Source organism: Juglans regia, chromosome 5, assembly GCF_001411555.2.
Source record: "Juglans regia cultivar Chandler chromosome 5, Walnut 2.0, whole genome shotgun sequence".
In the NCBI taxonomy this organism is placed as follows: Eukaryota; Viridiplantae; Streptophyta; class Magnoliopsida; order Fagales; family Juglandaceae; genus Juglans; species Juglans regia.
In genome coordinates, this window is record NC_049905.1 from 628271 (window position 1) to 645182 (window position 16912).

The window sequence follows — 16912 nt, forward strand, 5'->3', positions numbered from 1 at the left end:
ATTTCAAAAAAAATATCTATTGGTACATAGAAACCGGCCGGTACACCGTAAACTGGGTGGTATTGACCGAAATGTACCGGTATGATTGGTATTTGACCCAATACAAAACACATGTATTTTTTATACCAATCACTACCCGATACGCTAAATACTGGCCGGTATGGTATGCAATTTAAAACTTTGATAGTAATTATAAACATATTTGTGTCTATGAAGGAAACTAGCCAAGTATATTTTGGAACCTGACTTGAAAGTTGAAAGCCCATTCATGTGGGTCCATCAAGGTCCGGACCAAAGGCTTTTAGAGAAACTTTTGGGCCTCTCTTTAGTCTTTCAGAGTTGTGAAGAAGAAGAAGAAGCCCATTTGTGTGTTTTCAGTGATCCAAATAGACAACTAGATATTGTGGGTGAGCTGCAATAAAATACCCAAAAAAAATATACAACTATTATTTTGTAAGAATAAGTTGAAGACATTAACTTTTGTAGTAACAAAATTAGGGTATTACAAATGGACGGTGACTTCATAGGTTTTTAATTTTCACGAAAAAGTTCGATCTCTCTTTGTAGGTTATAAAAGAGAAGGAGAAGTTGCTGATATAATCACCATGAGCGTATGTGTTGTAGAACGATTTAATATGAGAGGAAGAAAAATTCTATTTTTAAGTCAGTGTGAGAGCATACTGGATACAGTACTTATATGGTATAATTTGATTTAAAAAATATATATTAATTTTAAAATTTAAATTTTATAAATCAAATTTTACTACTTAAGTGCTGCGAATGTGTGCTCTATATACTATCTTGAGAATAGAACAAATTAGATATTAATTATTAGGGCTGTATAGGAACTGAGAAAACCTGTTGGTATTGACTCAGACCGGCCGCCGGAGTATGGAACTAGTCGAAACCGATAAAGAACCGGTCGGCCAGCGGCAGGAATTAAGCAAAACTGACGTCGGCCGGTTCAATAGTTTTGGCCGGTTCGTTGTCGGTTCGACCCAGGGAAAAACCGCTGAACCAGCCGACGTCAGCTATGTTTTTTTTTTTTTTTTTTTCAAATATATGTATATGAAACGACGTCGTTTTGGGAATGCATGTTGTAAAAAAAATATAAATGCAACGGCACCTTAAGCCAAACAACGCTGTTTTGAATTAGGGTAAAAGACCTCTGACGAGCCCTTCTTCCTCATTCTTCCTTTGAAGATTTTCCCTCATTCTTAGATTCTCCCGCAGCCACCCCCCAACCTATCTCTCCAATGCGACGATACCATTTCAGTCTCCGATGCAGCGATGTCATCTCTTCTTCGATGCAGTGATGCCATCTCCCTCTTCCTCTCATCTCCCTTTCAAGCTCTCAAAGCCTGTGTCTCAGGTCTCTCATCTCTCTCTCGTCTCTCTCTCTCTCGTCTCTCTCTCTCTCTCTCTCTCTCTCTCTCTCTCTCTCTCTCTCTCTCTCTCTCTCTCTCTCTCTCTCTCTCTCTCTCTCTCTCTCTCTCTCTCGGGATAGTTTATGTTTATTGTTGAATATGTATTGTTGTGTTGAGAAATTTGTATGACTCATGGGAACCGATGTTCATGCCGATGAACCAACAGCAATCGACCGAAACTAAGCCGATCGGTTTTACCACTCTCCACGACTAGTTTTGGTCGGTATATTGCCCTGAAATCCTTCGATTCAGTTTAGGTTTTGGATCGAAACGAAATCGATATTGTCGATTTTCACCCCTATGAATTATATTCTTTATGAGCCATAAAGATCATGACCCGATCGGCTGAAACAACATATATATATATATATATATATATATATATATATATAACAACCTTGTTATTTTATATAGAGAAATAGTTCTACGGCTACAAAGAGATCTCACAATAATAAATTTACAAACTGATGTGATTTCATATGACACGTTATTAGATCTACTAATAAAATTAATTTTATAATTTAATGTACCACATTAAACCACGTTAGTTTGTAGACTTATTTTTATGAGATTTCTTGCTAAAACATTTGTTTTCTACATGAGAAGTGCTACAACTATAAAAAAATATCACAAAACTAAATTCACAAATTGTCATGATTTATATGATACATTAAATCTACTTTATAATAAAAATATCTTTACAATTTAACATATCACATTAATCTACGTCAAATTTATAACTTTGTAAGATATTTTTGTGCCCAAAACATTTCTCATTCATTCTATATATACATGCATGCCTCTCAGTCCGTAACTGTCCGTTGCCTCGCAATCTCTCTCGGCTCTCTCATTCCCGCCATTAACGGTCCAGTTTAAATCTTTCCTTGCATTAGCGCGAAACCCTAAACTTACTTCTACTCCAGTATCTTTTTCTTTGGTATCTTCGTTATCAGATTGTGGCGAAAGTGAATGATCGAGTTAACTAGTGTTTGAAAAGAATTGATGGAGAAGTATCTGAGAGAGAACTTCAACGTGGAACCCAAGATGCCTTCCGCTGAGGCCCTTAGGAAATGGAGATCGGAGGTCTCCATAGTCAAGAATCGTCGGCGAAGGTTCCGCATGGTGGCCTTGCCAAGCGGGACGAAGTGGAAAGAAAGCATAGGAAACTCCAGGTTTTGATGATCATGATGACCTCCCTCTTTTCTCTCTAGGACAAAAAAGAATTTGAAGGTCTTGTTGAAACTGAATAATCATTTTATTTGAACTTCCTTTAGTCGTATTAAAATGCAAAATCAGTCAAAGATTATAAATGGCGTATGTAGCTAGATTGTTATTCGCTACGTATTGTCATCCGTTTGGTTGATGAGAAAGTGCAAGTTGATAAAAACGAAAGAAAATATTCTTGATCAGTTGTCTTATATGCTGTTGTCTTGGTGTTTAATGCTTTAAATCTTCACACTCGGGCAAATCTTTGCTATGGGCTCATGACATGAGTCATGGAAAATAGTTGATTTTGATCGACAAGTAGTCTATGGGCTCACATAATGTTGTTACACCCGATCGATCGACCATTGTTCGCGAATTATTTTTGGGTTTTCGCTTTTAATTTTCCTTGTCATTTTTATGTTTTTCTTGGATGTCAACGTGCTCATTCTTTTCAGAGAGAGAGAGAGAGAAATTTGATTATTCTTGAAACAAGAAAGATTGACGTCTGCACTAGCATATTGCAAAGAGAAAAAGTGTAAAAAGTATTAGCAAAGTTCAATTCTCCTAATAAGATTTTAATCCATGAATGATAATATTCGTACATGCAAAGCATTTAACAACAAATAAATATGGAGTAATGTTACATTTAGTGATGAAGTACGTAAGTACTGTACAATCGCTTTAAAAAGAGTGAGTTTCATTATTAAAAAATTAATTTTTTTTATATAAATCTCGTATATATTTACTTTTTTTAAAATGATTGCCCAATATTTATACACTCACAAGTGTAACTATCGTTTTTAATAAAGATGACATGTGAGAGCCCTTTTATTTTGTTTTTAAACATGTGCATGTTCTCGTACATTACTGATATTTAGTCCGATATTGTATCATTTATATGCTCTAATTAACGAAATCTAAATCATGAGATTGTGTGGCCAACTTCCATCATCAATATCCGATGCCAGTGGAATCCCGGCGGCCGCTTGAGGTAGCTGCCAAAGTGATGGTGTTTGACAGTTTGTAATTACTTCGGCTAGCTGTCTCTCGGGGTGGGTTTATAGCCACTGTTGTATACTCTTCCCTGCGAAAGCTAGCTACCGAATTGTATGGAGCAGTGCTTATTCCACTTAAAGTTAACGAAACAATAGTAAATTAGTGCCAAAAGCATCACATGATATATAGCTTAAAATCTTCAGCGTAATCCACAATGCTGCATGATTTACATTGATTTGCTATAGCCCTGTTATACGCTAATTATGTTCTTACTACTTGTGGCCAGGAAAAGTTTCGGATAGCTAGATACGTGAATCAAGCAACATCGCAGTTCTTTGGCGGCATGGGCGGTGTTACATGTAATAAATTATCCCAACTTCTGATAAATCCAAATTTCTACTCCTTTTCTCAAATCATGTTTTTCTCCGTCATGCAGCTGGGAAGCAAACTCATTACAAGCTCTACAAAGAGGTTAAGGATGCTGGTTTTGGCATTGAACCTGATAAACTAGCATCCATCGTTGAATCCCATCATACCAATGATTTGGAGCATCATGGAGGAATACATGGATTAGCACGAGAACTCTCTGTGTCTTTGGATGATGGTGTTTGTTCTAGCGACATACCTCTCAGGCAAAACATCTATGGTTTAAACCGATATGTGGAGAAACCTTCTAAAGGTTTTTGGATGTTTGTTTGGGAAGCCCTACAAGACTTGACTTTAACTACCCTCATGGTTTGTGCAGCCATTTCTGTAGGTGTTGGCATTTCAACTGAAGGGTGGCCAAATGGTATGCACGATGGGTTAGGAATATTACTGTGCATATTCCTGGTAGTGATAGTAACAGCAGTTAGTGATTATAAGCAGTCTTTGCAATTTAAGGACCTGGAAAAAGAGAAAAAAAATATAATTGTTCAAGTCACCAGAGATGGATCCAGACAGAAGGTTTCTATCTATGATATTGTGGCTGGAGATGTTGTTCATTTATCTGTTGGAGATCAAGTCCCCGCTGATGGTGTTTTCATATCGGGCTACAGCTTGTCAATCGATGAATCAAGTTTGTCAGGTGAGAGTGAGCCAATGAATGTACACCAAGGCACGCCTTTTCTTCTTTCAGGCACCAAAGTGCAAGATGGGTATGGTAAAATGTTGGTGACATCAGTTGGTATGAGGACTGAATGGGGAAGATTAATGGTTACTCTAAGTGATGAAGGGGGAGAAGATGAAACACCACTCCAGGTAAAGCTTTATGGAGTAGAAACCATTATTGGGAAGATAGGCCTGGCGTTTGCAGTGCTGACCTTTTTAGCTCTGACAGCAATGCTTTTAGTGGAAAAGTCACTTCACAATAAGATCATGGACTGGTCTGCTAGTGATGCACTCGAAATTTTAAATTACTTTACTATTGCAGTCACTATACTAGTTGTTGCAGTTCCGGAGGGACTACCTCTTGCAGTGACACTAGTCTTGCCTTTGCGCTGAAGAAACTGATGTCTGATAAAGCACTTGTGAGGCATCTCTCTGCATGTGAGACAATGGGATGTGCTGGTTGTATTTGCACAGATAAAACAGGAACATTGACAACGAATGATATGGTGGTGAAAAAGGTATGGATATGTCAAAAATCTATTGAAATATATAATAGAAACAATGAGGATGTGCTAAAGACCTCAGTATCGGAGAGTGTGCTTGACGTCCTTCTGCAGTCGATATTTCAGAATACTAGCTCAGAGGTAGTCGAAGGGAAAGACTCAAAGAAAAATATCATAGGCACTCCAACAGAGACGGCACTAATGGACTTTGGCTTGCTTCTGGGAGGTGATTTTAATACTTATCGAATGAATTACATGATAAGCAGGGTTGAGCCTTTCAATACAGTCAAAAAGAAGATGTCTGTTCTTGTGGCTCTTCCTGCCCCTTGCCAGTTTCGAGCATTCTGCAAAGGTGCATCAGAAGTAGTTTTAGAAATGTGTGACAAGATTGTTAATGCTGCTGATGGGGAAGCCATACTACTCTCTACAGAACGTCGAAAGGACATCACAGACAGATGTCATAAATGGTTTTTCTGGTGAGGCTCTAAGAACTCTATGCTTGGCCTTCTAGGATATAGAAGGCGCTTCCAACATGGATAGTATACCTGATAATGGTTATACCTTCATAGCTGTTATTGGAATTAACGATCCTGTGCGTCCTGGGGTAAAGGAAGCGGTTAAGACTTGTTTAGCTGCTGGTATTACCGTGAGGATGGTCACAGGTGACAATATTCATACTGCTAAAGCCATAGCTAAAGAATGTGGTATCTTGACAGAAGATGGACTGGCAATAGAAGGCCCAGATTTCCGAAATAAGAGCCCAGAGGAGATGAAGGAGTTAATCCCAAAACTACAGGTTCCACAACTGCTTAATGAACTTTTCTTGAATGCTAAGGGGCAGAATCTTCTGAAATTGCTCATATTATTAAATGTGTAGGTAATGGCTCGATCACTGCCTTTGGATAAGCACACCCTAGTAACCCAGTTAAGAAATGTATTTGAAGAAGTCGTCGCAGTGACTGGTGATGGGACGAATGATGCTCCCGCATTGAATGAGGCAGACATTGGAATTGCTATGGGTATAGCAGGAACAGAGGTTTGTTAGAGACCTGAGTGTACCGTTATAAAGTCTGCATGCTGTTCACTATTTTTCTTTACCAGTTACTAGTCATTATTGTTAGCTACGAGTCTTCTCCTATGTGTTGCAGGTAGCAAAAGAAAATGCCGATGTTATCATAATGGATGACAACTTCACCACCATAGTGAATGTTGCCAGATGGGGTCGTGCAGTGTATATCAACATTCAAAAGTTTGTACAATTCCAACTATCAGTTAATGTTGTTGCTCTCATGCTCAACTAACAGTTAAATCTGTGCATGCATCTCGGGTGCGTTGACCAGTGGTGCTAATCTTTAAGAAGCTGATTTATCAGTTTTCTTATAATGCAGATGGCTAATAATCTAGTGAATTAACTTTCAGGTTCTTCTCCTCTAACATCCGTACAAATGCTTTGGGTGAACTTGATCATGGACACTCTTGGTGCATTGGCGCTGGCTACAGAACCTCCATATGATGCGCTGATGAAAAGACCCCCAATTGGGAGGAATGTAAATTTCATTACATGGACCATGTGGAGAAATATTATATGTCAGAGCATCTACCAAATCCTCGTTCTCTTGATTCTCAAATTTGATGGGAAGCGGCTTCTGAAGCTCAGTGGCTCAGATGCTAACTCCATTCTCAACACATTCATATTCAACTCCTTTGTGTTTTGCCAGGTATCGTAGATTTGTTTGTTTTCAGTTTCTAACGAAGCACATGCACTGCACTCTCTGCAGTTCATATCATCCTGTTCTGTGTTTAAATTTGAGAATATCATCTTGTTTTTGGAATTCTGTTATAGCTATATTAGTTTGCCTTTAGCTTGTCTTTACAACTTCAGATTCTCACTACTCATGCGGCTGAAGAGACCACAAGACTTGTGAACTGCAGCATTTATTATTCGTAGCTCACTTATTTTTATTAACCATGTAGTGAATATGATTTTAGATCGATATTTAATTCTGCTTTCAACCATTAGTATTGCCTTAATCACAGAGTAGTATTTGAACTCACATATATATATATATATATTATATATATGTTTTCTGATCAAACAATGACCTGTGTTCTTTTTGTTTGCTTCTGAATCTGTACAATAGGTATTCAACGAGATAAACAGCCGTGACATGGAGCAGATCAATGTTTTCCGTGGCATCTTCAAGAGTTGGGTTTTCTTGATTGTCATGGTATCTACTATAGGTTTCCAAATCATAATAGTCGAAGTTTTAGGCACTTTTGCTGATACAGTGCCACTTAGCTGGGAATTGTGGTTAGCCAGCATCTTAATTGGAGCTGCAAGTTTAATTGTCGCTGTTATTATAAAGAGCATTCCTGTGGGAACAAGCGAGCACACTGTGCAGCATTATGATTGTTATCAACCGCTATCTTTTGGTCCAGAGCTGGCATGAAGGATCTATTGTTTTGTGAATATTTCTCGATAGTATAGGCTTCATATGACAGGTCAATGGTGATGGCTTCCTGAGATATTAAGTTGCTGAATCAATAATCATCTCTTGATTTTCTTGCATAAACCAGAGTTAGATTCTTCAACAGCCTCACCTTGTCATTTCCAACTGTTTGTCCATAAATTGTATATGTACATCCAATTCATAAGTATGGAGAGGGAAACTCCAGTGTGATTTTTTTTTTTTTTTTTTTTACAATTTTTTTTCACCTTTGGTTAATTTTCGTTATATCAAATTCATTCAATTTTTGGCTGGAAATTAAGTTGTGGATTGAATAACATGATGCCTATGTTCAGTTTTTTCTTGAAATTCTCTTGTATAGCCTTTGCTTAGTTATCAAAATGCTATATATTCAACTACAGTTATGTATCCCTACTTTGGTCCCAAAATACTATTGTGATAATGTGACATTATTCTTTAATCCTTGAATTTGTTATTTTGAAAAATAGGATTTGACCTAATGGTTAATGGGGAAACTCACACGGGACTGTATAATCATAAATCTTTTCCTTTTGCCCCCCCAAAAAAACTGGATCCTTTGGAAGAAACTAAAGCCTCATGTTGCTGTTGACAAGCGAGAAGTAATTCTTAAGTTATATTTTATCAATTAGAGGAAATCGTTGGACTCCTCTTTAAAGGGAAGTGTAAATGGTAATTTAATTTCTATAGGATGCTAGTTGACCTGGAACTTCACTGGCATCCTGTGGATTTCCTACCACAATATTCATGAAATTAACATTGTACAAACATATTCTAAGATTCTTATAAAAATGAGCAGTTGCAGTATCATCTTTTATTATAGAATCTAGACTAGATGGAGCTCTACAAAGAGGCAGCTTGAACATGGTATGCTAAGCACACTAGGCATTCATATTCCATTGACCACTGGAGGGTGATGCTTCATGAGGCAATCTTTGCTCATTGACCCCATTGTTGTGTTCTGAGGAAAGTGGGGAGAGTTAGAATTGATTTTGTTCTTTAGATTTCCATCATCAATTATTATGTTTTGAAGATTGAAGATAATTCACCCTTTTTTGGTGTCTCATTTTCCAACTGTGCGTGCAAGTATGACCAGAAATGCAACATCAGAAAACTAGAAATGTCTTTGTGCAATACACCTATACCTTTTAAGGTACGTATACTTCTTGGTTATTTTTAGATTGAGATTCTGGTGTTTACATACAAAATGCAGCAAATTTAATGTTCATGTTGATGGATGAGTACATTCCATAGGATGAGAACTTCCTGCACCAGATCTAATTTCCTTCTGTAGGAATTATTAGCATCAGAATATAAAACATTATCAGCAGCATGAATGACATATATTTTCTTTGATTTAACAACTTCCTTAGATTCGCACCCATGACTTAAATGCTTCTTTAACGTAGCAACGCTGTCATTTCATGTAGCCGCCTTTTTTTTTTTTTTTTTTATTAAAAAAAAAAGAGTCAGAAGCCACCCACATAGCAACCCCGTCCCAAATTTTATTAATAAGCCCTCATTTGTGGCGGAGGAATACCGTGGTTACAAACCGAGGCCTGGGAGCTACAATTATAAAATAAACCAACAAGAAATAAACCGTCATTTCATGTAGCCTAGCTATAGGTAGGCCATTCTATTGTGAATATTCCCCGGCAAAGGTTCTCATTGCTCTTTGGCAAACCGGTGCCTTACTTTGTGCCGTGGTAAGAATGCTTTTCCAAATGTCGCTGGTTGATTGAGTTATCTAAAAAATATGGGAGCAAGTATCCCAAACCAGTGCCCACATGTATATATCATAGCTTTTTCACTTAAAGACACAGTACAGTGACTGAACATTATAATCGTGCAATATTGTGTGAACAACTAACAGTACTTCTCCTCCCCAACATCACGCCTTGGGCGATTCCCTTCTTGGGTTTTTTATATGTTTATTTTTAAGTTTGCTTTTGTTTTGCTCTTGAATCTATGCTGTTGTGGCATTTAGCTAGCCTATTGTTTGCTTTTGTGTTGCACTTAATCTTGTCTTTTGGGATTGGCTTTGTTGGAGGAAATAATTGGGGTTTTATAAATTAACTCAATATTTACAATGGCAACTAATATTACACTCAAAAAAGCTGATTGTTGAAGGAACTTTTACGAGCCCCAGGAGAGTCCATGTTACACTTACAATATAAGAGAAGGCACAAAAAGTATAATATCTATAGTATATACAACTTCTCTGCTTTTGTGGCCGAGGCATATTCCCAACATGCCTTGAGGAGAAAAAAAATTAAATACTGTAAGGCTATATACTGTCATGAGAAGGTTATTGCCTTATGAAATATTCTCTGGCCAGGAGCAAGTACTGCCAATGGGTCATAAGCTGATTTTCTCTTTACAAAAACTTCCCACCTTGGGCCAAAGTGGGCACGCCACTCTTCCTGTGTAGTGTAATGGGGCAGATATTGCTTGACCCCTAGATGGGCTGTTTCACAGAATTCTAGAATTTTTTTGTTTTGAGTTAATATATGTTCTAATCCATCTGTTCCTGTCGAAGAGGGAACTGCAGAGGTAAGGAATGCGACTAGGTAGAAAATATCTTCCTCTGGAATGACAGCAGAAGTTCTATTATTCCACCTGAAATCAGAATTAAGTAATTCAATCACTTAACAAGTCATAAAAGTCTATAGAAGTAATAATGATTTGTGCGGTACTGAGTTGTTACTTTGATTTGTTTACTGGGTAGATGAGGATAGGGCCGTTGCTTGTTTCTTTGAGGATTTTGCCAAAGACTTCATCAGCAAAATCTTGTATTTTGCTCTTGGGGATAAAAAGATTGAGCCATGGATGTGGAACTTCCCACAAGCCTTTTGACCGTAATATGACCTCAGACACATGAACCCTGTCCAGGAATTCTACATATGTAACTTCGGATAGGAAAAGTGTTGATGTAATATAGCTTAACTGAGACATGTAGTTTTCAATTTCCTGCGTAGTTGAAACAAAAACATGTCAGTGTCATTTGTCAATAGATGAACTTTGATAATAGAATAGCTCCTTTAGTCAATTACTTTAGGAAATCTACCCTGATGGTGGGCCAGTGCATGCCTCACCTGATTTACCACATCAGTCTCATCTAGGTGGAAGTATTTGGCTAATTCCAGGCAGAAGAGAGTCCTTCCATCTGACTTGAACTGGCTGGCTTGAACTGGGTCTTGAGGATTAAAGGAAGATCTCCAGTTATTTAGCAGACCAGTCCTGTTTATAATCACAAATCCTTCAATGTAATCAAACGTATTTTCTGCAGCCGATATTAGTTTTTCCTGGTCTATTGCAAATGTGGAAAAATCTGAGTACAGCACTCTAATCCATTTTACCTGTTCAAAATGGAGAATTGTTACAACAGGTTAGTTGGTACTCTCTACTAAAGCCGAGACATTTTATTTTTTGAATTTGTTTAGCCTAAATGATGTTTGTTTTTACCTTATCTGGTGCTGGCTCCAGCAATATTCTTGCTCGGGTTATAATGCCTAACTGGCCAAGTCCTCCAAGAACACCGTGAAAGAGATCACTGTTCTGCTTCTCTGAACAAGTTACAACCTCCCCTTTTCCTGCACATAATTTGTTCCACCTTTCAGTAAGTATCCGTTGCATGCAAATTATGAATATTATTCTTGGAAACTAATTCATGCTTAAGTTTTTCCATGAAACTCAGGTCAAGTAAAGACCACCGGCCACCTGCGATTTCGGTATCATACGATACTTGAACCAGACAAAATAAAGCATTTTTCTGGACGAACCTGTTACAACCTCCAGCTGGTGGACATTACTGATCTGAGGGCCGTGCCGAAATGCCTGCCCACTGATCCCTGCATTAGACAGAGTACCGCCAACAGTTAGATGTAGGTAGTCTGTCCATGATTTTGGTGCTAACCCAAATTTCAGGCTTTCATGCAGGATATTTATCCACAACTCGCCACCAGAGACATCCACATAGGGAGAATTTCCGGGGTAAACCTGCATATATGGGCCCCGGAGTGATTGCATGTTAATCACAACTCCCCTGTGTGCTTGTGACTGGCCCTGGAGTGAGTGGCCATGGCCTCTAGCTGCAACAGTGAGCTCTGAATGAGGACCCATCTGCCAAATATGTTCTATAGTAGTGGCAATATCAGAAACCGACTTTGGATGTAGTACTGCCACTGGGAGGAACTGGTACCTGTTGCCAAAATCTTTGGCAGCAAGGTGAACTTCATCAAAGTTGAAATGGCCATCGAGGGGAAGTGCCTTCAACGTATAAGGGATGCTAGAAAAACAAAGTTTTATTCTAATGGTAACACAGCTCAAGAACAAGAGCATGAAGCTTCTTATGAGAAGAATGTTACTTTGTCTATGGAGGCTAACTGGTGGGTATCTCATTTTGTTTTTTCCAGAAGAAATAGGGGAAGCAAGTTGGAAAGGAGTTAAATCCTGTAGTACCTTAGGGTTTTTCCTGAAGAAAAGCAGATCAAGGAGAGGTGTGGGAGAGCCAAGGAAATGAAGGGCTGAGGCGAGAATTTAAAGGGAAAGTTTTGGTTGGCCAAGTCAACCTATCTTGTTCAGTACGTTGCGAGAATCCGTATGAAGACTGCCAACTTGAGTGGAAGAGTTTTAGGATTTTCTTTTAGTTCTCCTTTTTAAGCTCTTTTGTTTAACAGAGAAACCGTCACACAAATGCAAGTTGGAGAAAAAAGTTACAAGCAATAAAGATTTGCTCAGATCTTTGAACTTTTTCTAACAGTTTCAACCACAATCAAACCTTTCCATCAAGACAACCACGTCTCGAGTATTTTTTTTTCACTCACCAAGTTAAGGATACTTTTCCCTTATTTAGAAAAAGCAGTCCCTGGCCCCTTGACAGAGGTCGTATATTTATGCGCCCATACCCGTGTCTTACTCACATGAATGATGATTGTGTTCTTCCTAAATCCATTGCTGTCGGAATGTTAACATAGCGTATCTACTTTCAGATCGGATGACAGAGACTAGGGGACTGATCTTGATTCATTTCAGAGGGAAAGAGATGGACCAGTGGGGTATCAAGGGTCCCGATGACACGTGAAATTCAAATGGATGATGTGTGCTTTGTGGGGGAGGGAAGGGCGATGATTGGTTATGCTGAGATCCTTTTGGGGGCCACAGTAATCGGCTAAGACAAGAGTGAACGTGGGATGCAACAGAAGGAAGCACTGAAAGACTTCTCTTGTGCCTATCTGCTGCAATAGCTAAATTTGATCGATGCCGCCTTAGTTTCCATTAATCTGACAATTTTGAAGGATTCTCTTGTTTGTATGCTTTTTATGTGCAATTTCCACTGAGCTGATGGCCCATCATGATCAGTGGTAAGGTGCTCGCTGATCTTCGATCTACGCTCCATGTTTAGGTTGATCAACGTCGTCTAAACCCTTTAAGTATTCGTGATTGGCCTCCCAGCGGATACGAGGGTTGACCACTCTCTCCCCTTATCCATGTAAATATATTACTGATCATCTGGTGCAGATGTTGCAGATTCTGATCATCTTGTTTACATGTTTTTATGTTCGATTAAATTACTCTAGTGCAACCATCGCTTTTACCACTTTCTGTTGCAAGTTGTGTATGAGCAACCAATGAATAATCTGCAACTCCAAGAGTGAACATCACCCCTTAAATCATTCTGTCACCTCCTATATGGCTTGCCTCAATGCTTGCATAATTCTTCTGTTCTTGAAAGTAATTAAGCTCTGTCTTATATATATATATATATTTGCATGTGGTCCTCCTTTGACAGTACTAGTACTGTTTCTTTTCTGTACATTATCGCCTTCTGCAATATTCTTATCGCATTAGTATTTCATGATTGCCAAAAATGGACGATATACAATATTCTGTATATCATATGGATGGTGGCCTGGGTACTGGATATCCTATGCCCTAATTCCCGAGTATACTATCTATAGATTAGAATGAGAAAAATATTGTATTTCCCACTTTGGGCAGGTTAATTAATTAGCTGATTAGAGGACTTGGTGGTATATTATATTTGAAGTCTCTCTTTTAGGGATTAGGGTTTAGAACTAATATTGTCATTGATCTGACTCAAATGGTGCACGCATGATTGCATCCTCTGAAAGAGAGATCAGATCCTCCTTTTGGTTGCTAGAAATTAATAGTAGGCGATCGAAGAAGACAGTACTAGTTCACAGTTATACATACATATATATAAATATAATATATTTCTAGTGGATGATCCATTGGATTGAAACAACATAATTCTGGTATAAAGACAGATAACATGATTGAGAACCGCATTGTGGAAGCCATGGCCGGTGACCACATCATGATTAATCTCATACAAGTAATCTTTTTCTAGGATTATAAAAACTTTTTAAGATTGTCATACTTTGATGTAGATATTGCACTCACTTTTCCTCCGGCCTCTCTCTCTCTCTCTCTCTCTCTCTCTATATATATATATATATGAACTTAATTCCAAGTGTGAACTCTGGTAATAACTTTTCTGGTGGAAATCCTAGCTAGTTTTGATTACACGCTTTCTAGAAGGAGACTCATGACCACTATATATAATTAATAAAGAAAGCAAGGCCATATTAGTAGAGTATCAATCATCATGTGGGAGCTAGCACACAAAGACGACACGTACTATATATATATATATATATAGGAGTCGTCCCTCAGCCCCATCGCGGGCCTCTCATGTCCATCCGATGCTTCATTTGTGGAATGCAAAATCACTTTAGCAATGATAAATGTTTGAATTTAATCACCAAACATGTGTCATTTTAGGTGTTTAAGCTAGCTAGGGGCGGCGAGACTACCACTGTGCATGCATGAGAGGGCCAGGGGATTCCATCCATTGCATTGCATGCAGTACTTTCCATGATTGGTACTATTAATGCTCCAGTAAAATCAACCATATATTAACAAAAAACAACACGTAGATATATATAAGATCATGCCATGTCATCACCGTCTCGAGGGTTCGATTGGGCGGTCGAAAGATTACGAACTGGCAAATGAAAAAACAGCAAGTGGGGTGAAGTACTACACACGTGGCCCAAGATGTTTGGTTAGGGCATTCCTGTCCTTGTCACCATGCCACTAATTAGACTAAAGAAATGAGGTTAGAGGGCGGGGTTGGTAGGGCACAATTGATTTAGAATGCTAGCTAAAAACTTATGATCATCATCATCAGATAGAGATCATAAATGATCATTCTTATCGTGTTCCCCATCCCACTTTGATTCCACTCTAATCAATGTCTGCTTGATCGAGTATCCCATTCCCAGCCATGAGGTAAAATCCAAAAGCTAGAGTCCTACAGCTAGCTAGCTAGCTAGCTCCCTCATTTCTTTTGTCGTTACATTTTTTATCATCCACCTTTCCCTTGAGGTAAAAGAGAATGCCTATCTCTTATATACATATGCGCATGCTGCTTGGAAAAGATCAGATCGATCAGCTCGAAACAAAAATCATGTCGACATTATATATATATATATATATATATATAAAATATATATATAGTTTGATAATTTTTTATTTTGAAAAAAACGATTGTTTGTTTGAGACTTTGAAGCTGCAACTTGCATGAAATGTACGCCAGATCAATCGATTGCAATTAATTTAATGATTAATCCATTATATATGTAAAATAGTACTGATTCTGTTTGCCAAGAAATACCCAACTTAATTGATCTCTCAACTGGATTAGTACTATCCATCCTAATATTTTGCATTATGGTGGTGAGTTTTTCTACTTAATTTTTATGTTTCAATTGATTTGATGTAAAAGTTTCCAGGAAGAAAAAGGAAAGTTTTCAAGGAAATAGTTCCACTGCAGACAAATTTTGCATTATTTTTGCTCAGGATCTTGGATATTATATAATCGATGGATGGATAGATCAGATCTTGATCTCCAAACGTATATATAAGGGCTTTTAGCTAATATATATATTCTTCGATCTTTTTCCCTTTGTATGTATTGTGATCAATATTCTCTCTCTATCTCTCTCTCTATATATATATATATCGATCATATATATATAAACTCTGCGTACACTTAATTTGTCTCGGCCTGCAAATGCATGAATTCGCTGATATACACTACATTTAATTTTAGTTATCCCTCTGGCTCTGCTCGTATAATTAGTTTATGATCTCACATGAATGCATGCTAGCTGTCACAGCTTCCGTACTTCAAAGTTCGATTTCTGTCTCCTAAGAAAAGTTAATCACGTTTTTCATGCTTACGTACTGCCTTGTCCCATGACTGATCTAAATATATATATATATATATATTATATTATATAGTACTATCCAAATAAAAATAAAAATCTTGAGATATGCCTAAGTACTGATCAATACCCATTGATTGATTGCGATATTAATTTGCAGGAAATGAAGTAGTACTAATTGTATTATTGTACAATATTCTTCTAGTTATGAATTCTCCTTTTAAGCAAAATGTTTCTCTTTATGCCCCGATTAGCATGCATGCACGCACCGCGTTACCATGCATGCATGCATTCATGTGCAGCTCGATCGACTATATATAGGGTGATCAACTTTTTCCAATAATGGTGTAATATTTATCAGCTGCAGGACATATATAATATTTGTGGTTGATCTAGCTAGGCGCTAGCTAAGTGCACAAAATGTATGAAATATAATATATATATATATATATATATATAGAGAGAGAGAGAGAGAGAGAGAGAGAGAGAGAGAACAACATGCATGTTAAAATTAGCCTGAAAAATATGATCTGCTTCGAAGTACGTAGCGGCCTTTTCATCCCATGTGCTAATTAAGGGCTTATTCCTTTTCTTTTTCTTCTACGTAATACTGCATGCACGAGTACTACATGCACCTACATGCAACTAATTAGCCAAAATGCCGATTCTCTTTTCTTGCCAATTAAGTATAAACGTCTATGTATGCATGAGTACTACTTAATTACGGCATCTTCTGAGAGCTCATGATCATATATATGGTGATGGCCGTGAGATTGATTGAGGGTTTAAGATAAAATTATATATACACGCGCGATCCAGGGCATGAATTCTTATCTTTGTGAGGCTTTGGTAAATGTGGTTTGTGCATGCATGGCTGCTTTTGATCAAAGGCTAGCTGAAAGCTGCATATATATATAGATCGATGCAAGTACAGCAATCTGGCCTAATTA

The 16912-nt window shown here is 37.8% G+C and overlaps 1 protein-coding gene and 1 pseudogene across 1 annotated transcript; one reads left to right on the forward strand and one right to left on the reverse strand.

Moving 5' to 3' along the window:
- Positions 1-2426: 2426 nt before the first annotated feature.
- Positions 2427-7671, forward strand: LOC108988571 (annotated as a pseudogene).
- Positions 7672-9783: 2112 nt separating this feature from the next.
- Positions 9784-12225, reverse strand: LOC108988580 (cytokinin dehydrogenase 6-like). Its single transcript, XM_018961893.2, has 5 exons — positions 11490-12225; positions 11173-11300; positions 10803-11066; positions 10415-10677; positions 9784-10326 (listed from the first exon to the last, which is right to left on the reverse strand). The coding sequence occupies exons 1-5, from the start codon at positions 12106-12108 to the stop codon at positions 10005-10007; spliced, it is 1596 nt and encodes a 531-aa protein (XP_018817438.1). The 5' UTR covers positions 12109-12225; the 3' UTR covers positions 9784-10004.
- Positions 12226-16912: the final 4687 nt, after the last annotated feature.